The 9,220-nt window shown below is 32.9% G+C and overlaps 1 protein-coding gene across 1 annotated transcript; it reads left to right on the top strand.

The window, feature by feature from the left end:
• Window positions 1-4,436: 4,436 nt before the first annotated feature.
• On the top strand, window positions 4,437-6,532 carry LOC147402102 (transcription factor MYB30-like). The gene is made up of 4 exons (XM_086443614.1): window positions 4,437-4,619; window positions 5,199-5,328; window positions 5,463-6,124; window positions 6,155-6,532. Exons 1-3 carry the CDS (start codon window positions 4,487-4,489, stop codon window positions 6,010-6,012), a joined length of 813 nt encoding a protein of 270 aa, XP_086299740.1. The 5' UTR covers window positions 4,437-4,486; the 3' UTR covers window positions 6,013-6,124; window positions 6,155-6,532.
• Window positions 6,533-9,220: the final 2,688 nt, after the last annotated feature.

The following is a 9,220-nucleotide window of genomic DNA, read 5'->3' as shown; positions in this document are numbered from 1 at the left end:
TGTATTTACAAAATGATGCAAATTGCAAGGGGGCATGTATCAAAATATAATTAGGACAAATTAAAATTTAAGCCAATTGATAGGAAAATCCTAGCCTTGACCTCTGGGGGTGTTAGGGATTCTCAAGAAAAATGTATCCCTATAAATAAATAAAAAAAAGTGTATTAGTCCTTGGAAAATTGGAACTCATCTCTAGGAAATTATCTATTGATCTCTACAAAATTATCTACGTTTTTCCTCTTATCATAACGGTCATGTTGATGGAGAGAACCTCAACCGTTGGTTAAGATTAGAAAAGTCCAACTTGGTGTGTCTGTAAAACGTCGTAATTCGTAAAGATTTGTATTACTGTGCAAAATTTTGCTCTTTAGAAATTTAGCAAGATTTTTCGAATGGCAGAGTTTTACATGTTGTTTAAGAATTTTCTTGGGTTTGTATAAAAGTTTCAAATTTGTGAGATTTACAGTTGGCCAATGGCAATCAAGCATTGGACTCGAATTGCAAACATTCATAAACTACAAGAAATTGGGTTTGTGGTGACAGATTTTAGCGATGGTCAACTTCTAACCATTGCTATAAGTGCATTTAGCAATGGCTAAAAAATGGCCGTCGTAGTAGAGAAACTAGTCTTTCAAACATGTGTTATATGTTTCCCTCAAATTGGGTCCTTATGTGATTTATCACAATTTAATTGAGAGAGAGAGAGAGAGAGGGAGATTAAAGCATCTTATCTCCATATTTACTTGGTATAAAATTGTATGTTTGACAAAGGACAATCATGTACTCATACAAAAATTTGTGATGATTTGTAAGAAGTAATTAGAAATCTAGGGTTGGCACGAATCAGTTTGATATCGAATCAGTATCACTCCAGTACCAATCCGATTTTTTTATAAATATATATCCGATCCAATCAGATTAATGAATATGTGAACTAAATCTGATCCGTTTCATTTCATCTTTAATTCAAAATTGATCTGATCTGATCTGAATTCCGAGCACATGCCTTATTTTCAAATTCTCAATGCTCAAAATTTTAAAATATATAAAATCATATAAAATTTTAAAAAATCCACTTTTCAACTACAAATACAGAAGAAAATTAAAAAAATTAAAACGTTTTATCTACATGTATTTATATAAAATTAAGAATATCAAAATATATTTGAATCGAATTTTTTTCGAAATCGATTGGGATACATCCAAAATTGTATTAGATTCAAAATTTCAATTTAACTCCGATATATATATATATATATTTGATTGATTTCGACTAGTTTGGACATTAGGTATATTTCAGATCATTGCCAGTCCTATAAGCATCTAATGCCTACAAATCTTTTGGACCAAATATGTTACAGCGTTCAATTACATCATGCTTAGCTCCATACACTTATATGCAATTTTAATAGAATTAGTTGTAATTGAGTCACTTAGAATATTTTTTTCTCCATTGTTTCATAGATATTCAAATCTAAATTTATTAAACTCTGACCTTTTCTTATTTGACGAACTAGTGATGTAAACATTGCATCATTTTGGTTTCAACTACTATAAGGACAAACTTAGGTCCCACCCAAACTGAGTTAGATCAATTGTTTCATCCACTTGGTTGAAATTTTCCATGGCGGAACCAATCTTTAGTACAAAACGTAGTCAAAAGGAAAGACTCAGTTGTTTAAGTTTGTCATTCTCGTTAGAGTAGTTGGTTGAAAGGATCTGCAAACCCTTATTTAATCATTCGTTCTCTAACTCTGTGAGGTTAAAAACTAGTCATATTGTTCAAACTAAATCTAGTTAACACAACTTGAACTTATATTTTAGTTGGAATAAATAATACATATAATATTGTTTAGGAAAATGACATTTATATATAATTTTCATTTGATTTGTTAATAATATACGTTCATAATCAAACTCTTATCCATCTTGTTTAACAAGTCACATTGATTTATTCATAATTTGCCAGTTTCCACTTCAATGGTTTGATCGAGTCATGAAATCTGATTTATATATTTATTTTGATTTAAATTATTACTATTCAACGCTTAACGATAATAGATAAGTAGTTGACTTTTAAGTGCGGCCTAATAGACAAGCAACATTTCCTTAAACTAATTGAATTATGATATCTTCAATTTGATCATATTGTTCATAATTTACGTCCATAATCGACTGTAAAGCGTGTTGTTTAACAAGTCATGTTGGTTCGTTTGTTATTTATTTTCATTTGATCTGTTCATAATCTGCGAGTTTCCAGTTCAACAGTTTGATCAAGTCCTGTAGTCTAATTTATATATTTATTTTGATTTAAATTGTTACCATTCAATTATTAATGATAAAATCGTGATAATCTAATTTACCCACATACTCAATCGACACCCCTAACTTGACATGTTCTAGAATCGTAGATCTGCACTCCTCATGATACATAACTGCACCTTTTTATGGGGAAGTGCAGTTCTGTATCCTAGGGAGTGCAGATCTACAGTTCCTGGTAAGGGAGCCTTCTCCCACACACAATTGCACCCAGTTTGATAATTTACGTTCATAATCGACTGTAAAACGTGTTGTTTAACAAGTCATGTTGGTTCGTTTGTTATTTATTTTCATTTGATCTGTTCATAATCTACGAGTTTCCAGTTCAACAGTTTGATCAAGTCCTGTAGTCTAATTTATATATTTATTTTGATTTAAATTGTTACCATTCAATAATTAATGATAAAATCGTGATAATCTAATTTACCCACACACTCAATCGACACCCCTAACTTGACATGTTCTAGAATCGTAGATCTGCACTCCTCATGATACAGAACTACACCTTTTTATGAGGAAGTGCAGTTCTGTATCCTGAGGAGTGCAGATCTACAGTTCCTGGTAAGGGAGCCTTCTCCCACACACAATTGCACCCACGATTATTTAGCCTTGCAAATTAATTCTTACCAAGCTTTAAAATTATATTTCAAGATAATATTTTGGTGAGAGAAAAATCGAAACGATCTCGATTGAAACATTTTAAGATATTTCAAAACATTATGAGATTAACTAAAATATTCATGAAAATTCAATATTTCAAAGTCATATTTTATTCAATCTCAAATGGGATCAAAATTTTCCATCGAAGCAACGCAAAAATTTGATCAATCAAGATATATAGCACAAGAATAAGATCAATCAAGTGAAGTCAATGGGTTGACTAGTAAGGCTTAAAGTTATTCTCAAAGGAATTAATTAATCTAAGAAATGCAGTAGTGGGGTGTAACAAAGATTTTTCAAAAAGATGGGCAGAAAGGCATAAGCCTCTTTCTTTGACCCACAGTTCACACCCTTGAAGACAACTTCCCCAAAACTGACAATTCTGTAGGTGTGAGTGTGAACCCTTCTGCACCTTTGCAGCCAACCTCTACTTTCTTTCCTAAACTCTCTCTCTCTCTGTACTGTCAGTCTGCCCCACCTGTTTGGTTAAGTACTAGAGAGAGTTATATAATTTTATTTAAATTTCATTTTTTTTTCAATTTAATTTGCTTTGATTCCCTACCACAGATTTTGTTGACCAATTTTTTTTTTTGCTAGGCCGTGTGGACCATCTGACCAAGACTACATTTTATTATTGCTTATTATGTTAATTTAGCCATGCAAGGGGAGATGAGCACCTCTCCTCTCTCTCCCCCACCTGTTCGGTTTAAAAAAAATCTAAGTTTAAAGCTTTGATTCAATCGAGTTAAACTCATGAGTCAATAAAATCATTATCATCATCATCATCATCACCATGGTTTTTAAACTCGTCCGAGACCGAGATGTATCGTCCGAGTTAACTCAGTATCGGAGCTGAACAAGACCAACTCGCAAAGTCATTTTTTTGATTTGTCTCACGAGACGTCTCAAACGTATCAGAAAACTCGTCCGAGACGACTCGATATCGGAGCTGAACGAGACGAGACAAGATACCGAGTTTAAAAACCATGATCATCACAGTATTTTAAATATTATGGATCAGGTGAACAAACAATGTTACTCCATTTAGTTTTGTCAAGTTGTAACAAGTAAAAGTAATTTTAGTTTAGAAATTATATACTATATTTATTTTCAGATTTTTAAAAAACATTAAATATAATTGACATCAAATAATGAGTTTTTAATCTGACCCAATGAAATTTCATCGAGTCAACTCAATTCAACTAGGCCAAGTTTCATGTTGACTCGTAAAGTTTTAAAACTATGATTAAGATATTAAACAAGGGTTAAAGAAATATATAGATAACCCAAGATTAACCCTAGGAGTGTATGATAGAGGACACACTTTTCCTAGAAGTTGCTGCCTTTTATTGAAAATTTGATGATGTATTTGGACTACAAGAACACGTTTTGATTCTGACTTTATGGTATAAATAGCCATTCATGGACTTGATAAGAACCTAACTTTTAGGATATCTAAACTGATATTTTAAAGAGTGAAAACTGAGAATTCAGTTTGAGAATAAAAATGGTGAGAGCTCCTTGTTGTGAGAAGATGGGCTTGAAGAAAGGGCCATGGACTACTGAAGAAGATCAAATACTGATTGCTTTTATTCAACGTTATGGCCATGGAAATTGGCGGGCACTCCCGAAACAAGCTGGTAATTACAAAACTAGAAATGGGTTTTTCTATAGAGATGTATTGGCCTCAATGATATCGAATGTTTTAGTTACACTCAATACTAAAAATACAAAAAAAAAGCTTCATTTTGATTACGAAAGGAAAATATGGGTTAAAGAATCCTCACTTTCAATTTCTCAATATTTTTATTTATTAAATTTGTGTTTTTTTTAAGGATTTCTGTAGAGTACTTTCAATTTTTTCGAAGAAAAAGATTATCATGATCATCGTCATTTAGTTCTATTTGAAGTCACGCCTATGATTAATTCAAGCGTCTTTATATCCGTTTTTACCATCTTACTATCTCAATCCACGTTCATTTTTTTTTTACTTTTATCTCTATTCTTTTTTAAAACCATCAACTTATCTCTTTTTTAAAATCATCAAATTGTCAATTTCTCATATTGAGTTTGGTTAAAACATCTTACCCTAAGAGCCTGATAGAGACAGTTTTGAAATGCTAAGTTGGCCAACTTTATATTAAAAAACAAAAAAACAAAAAATTTCTCTTCTTGGTATAGTTTTTATAATCCTCCCTTTTTTTTTTCTCTTCTTTCAGGCCTATTGAGATGTGGAAAGAGTTGCAGACTCCGATGGACGAATTACTTGAGACCCGATATTAAACGTGGGAACTTTAGCGAAGAAGAAGAGGAAACTATCATCAAGTTACACGAAATGCTAGGGAATAGGTGTGTTTTGATCGATCAACAATATTTGTACGATAATCATTATATCTTGGAGATGTTCTAATTACAAGAAGGAAATTAACACTAAAATTAATTGGTGCAATTTTTCTTACATAATCTTTCTTTTTAATTTCCAGATGGTCTACAATTGCAGCAAGATTGCCTGGACGAACGGACAATGAGATTAAAAATGTTTGGCACACCCACCTTAAAAAGAAACTCAAACAAAAGCAGGCCACCCCAGACACCAAACCACATTACTCAATCGAAACATCGCAATGTGAATCCAACACTAAAAGAGAATTATCTGAACCAATGAATTTTCCAACCCAATCGACGAAAGGGACTCCGGGTTATGTTGCAGTGTCCCCGCAACGAGCTTCTAGTGACTCCTCATCGGTCACCGACTCGTCAGTTGTAACAATTGAAAAACATGACATGGGCACTAAAGATGACTACTCCTTTGAAATTTTCCAAGAGCTCGATGAAAATTTCTGGTCTGAAGCATTGTCTGAGGAAAATTTCAGCATGCAAGGGGATTTTCAGGCTACCACAACTGACTCACGACTTCAAAGTCCTTCCTCACAAGCCCATATGACCTTCGATTCAAACAACTTTACGGACGATAGCATGGATTTTTGGTACAATCTCTTAATGAAGGCAGCAGAGTTACCAGAGTTGGAATAAATATTTGGATTTTTAGTGGGAAAGGGATTTGAATTTGGCAAAGATTGTCCAAAAGTTAGAATTGTTGAAGATCTTAAAAGAATTATACGTCGGTGGTGATGAAGATTTGAAGGTTGAAGGCGTTTGTGATGAAGATTTGAAGGTTGAAGGCCTAAACGCATAACAAAAATCTTCTAATCTGCTTAGGGACCCAGTTTTCGTCCCTACTTCGGGTTATAAAATAGTTCAATTTCTAAATTTTGACGAGACTCCTAGTTGCAACATATTTAGTACCATTTCTAATTGGCGCCTAATTCGAGTAACGAAGGCCTCGCGCTTTAGGACAATTTTTGTACAAAGGGTCAAGCATGACATGGCTATGGACAAGAAATAGGGAAACAACGAGTGCCATACATATATTCAACTAACAATAGGAAGAAAACAAAAAGGATGTGTCAATCGATTAAACTCTTTGTATTTGTAGGGTGATGTTAATCTCAAATTTGGATTAAATCAATGCAAGCTTAATTTCATGCTGTCAAGGCTCATGATTGAGTAGTTAATTTGCTTATATATACTAATTACTCCACGATCTCTTGTAGGGTGGTTATATAAATAACATTTTGGCATATTAACCATATTAAAAACTGACTTAAATTAATTGTTTGAATGAATAATCTAATTTTTAAATTAAATTCAAATTTTAATGAAGTTAAGTATGTCTGAATAGATTGAAATTTTTGAGAGGTTTACCGCCAATGAATGAACATGATATCCATATATATGGGCCCTAAAAGCTTGAGTACGAATATAAACTATAGATATCAACTCATTGTATATTTAATTAGTGGAGATGAAAAACCTTTAATGACTATTTTATTAAAAATTAGATTTAAATAGAAGAACCCTTAATATGAGTTTAATAAATTAATCTAATAGCACTTCAGTTCCACATTTTTTATAGTTGTAAGGCAAACCTTATGATATTAAAAATAACTAGTCCCCAGCTAGATTTTAAGGGAGGTGGAAAGAAACTTGGATGGTAGTAATTAATATCATATTTTTATGTGAAAAAAGAAGAGATATTACAGTAGTAAAATATTGATGATTATTTCGACAATTAATGAAGTTACAATGGTGTAATTAATAGTATTATCAACCCTAATATACAACATGAAAAAGTCCATATTCGATGGCTCAAGGCCATCGAATTTTTTGTTGTAGAATTTTTGTTTTTGACAGTCGTAACCATCTAATTAATGGAGGATAGGAGATATTCGACAGCTTAGAGCCGTCAAAATTTGGTTTATAAAATTCATCAGTCTTGGCCCATCGAATTTTCTTATTAGATTTTCTAGTTTTCACGTGGTGCTACCACCTTCATAGTTGAACCTACAAAAATGAGTAGTGTATACTGAGGGGCGGAGCCAGGATTTTCTTGTAGTGGGGGAAAACTATGGTTAGTTGTATAGTTGAAGAACTCGAAGATGAATGATTTTAGGGAGAAATTCAGAGGTTTTTTTATTGGAAGTTGAAGAAAAAGATATTTAGGTCATTTCTAATTAGTATATGAGAAGGCCGGTCAAGAGACAATGTCATCAACAAAACTTGAAAAGGGGGGGGGGGGGGGATGCAAAAATTAGCGGGAGTGAGAACAAACAGGACATGTAATTAGTTGAAAAATATAAGAGTGTCTCAAAGTTTTGTGGGGAAAATTGCCCCCACCAACTCCTTACTAGCTCCGCCCTTGGTAATACTATCATCAAAACCTATAACATTGCTGGAGTGATAAATGGAACGACGATATTCAAGATCATCGAAGTCCAACAAAAAATTGATAAGAAGGTCGTATGTAGTAAACATGGTGATTGATTCTAGTAAGTTTAGGTACAACAAAGATGCTTCTAAATGTAGCTTAGATGCTAGCGTGTAAGTGCAAATGCATCATATAAAAATTATAATTCATGACATAGTAAAATGATGTAATACAATTCGTGTTGTTGACCCATTAGTTACGATAATGTGAGGCAATGACACTGATGCATAATAGTTACGAACGAGTGACATCATGACCAAGTAGTTGGAGGAAAGATATGCCAAGGTTGTTGAGTGGTATTTGAGATCATTCAAATACCAATTAGGTGTGGATGTGATGTGTATCACTCTCTATCTCTAGCCTTTTAAGCTCAAGTCTTCCATACTACGGTCTACGTGGGGCTTCCCTACACTTTTTAGGGTATAGCTTTTGCGAATATCTTTGGAAAATGATGCACATTTTCAGCGTTTGTGAGAATCTGATAAAACTTAAATGTTACGGAATTTTTGGAATATTAACACTCTTATTCCTTCAAGTTCACGATTACACATCTTCCACTCAATTGATGGAACAAATCACTTTAAAAAGAAAATTTCCTATATTACGACAATAAATAGGAACTATACCCCAAATTATTTAAATTTGAAAAATTCGAAATCCGAAAAGTCAGACATTTTGATCACTTTAAGAAAATTATAGTGTAGTCAATTTTGTAATTATATTATGATTAGACCTTGAAACTTTATACATCTCACCAACATTAATTCTGACTTTTAAAGTACTGAGGGAAAGAAAAAACTGAAGTTTTAAAGCAAAACATATATGGACGGATGTCTAGCGCAGAGACGACCGCTTGACTTAGGTGGTAATTGTGACCGCTTGACTTACGTGGTAATTGTGTGCCCTTTCCCGTGAGGATATAAAAGTTTTGGACATTTATAATGGCTATTGGGTGAACAAATAATTTTTCTTTGAAAATATGATATTTTAGATATATGATTGCAAACTTTTTCTGAAAATTTATTTTCCTGATAAAGCGATTTCTTACATGAAAATGATTCTCTCACCTCATAATGTTTTTTATTATCTCACAATTGAATGCCCCTCCAAAACTTAAAATGGCTTTTTTTTCAGAACTGTGATAAATTGATGTGGCAAAACACTCGCGGTCTGTAAGCAACTGACATGGCAAGGGCACAAAATCATATATATTTTGCTAGGGTACATAAGGAAAAAGATCAACGGTTCTGTGCCCTGGCCACGTCAACTGCCTACAAATCATGTATTTTTGCCGCGTCAATTTATCATTAGTCTTCTTTTTAATATTTTCTAAGGTGCAATCAAGGTGGTGGAATTGATTTGTTCAAGGTATTAATTTGGATAAGATTATTTTCGGGAAAAGTCATATTCCTT

This window comes from Akebia trifoliata, chromosome 5 (genome assembly GCF_017979445.1).
Source record: "Akebia trifoliata isolate Shusen 1 chromosome 5, ASM1797944v1, whole genome shotgun sequence".
Classification (NCBI taxonomy): Eukaryota; Viridiplantae; Streptophyta; class Magnoliopsida; order Ranunculales; family Lardizabalaceae; genus Akebia; species Akebia trifoliata.
Note: the sequence above shows the minus strand (reverse complement) of the source record. Positions and strands in the feature narration are given on the sequence as shown.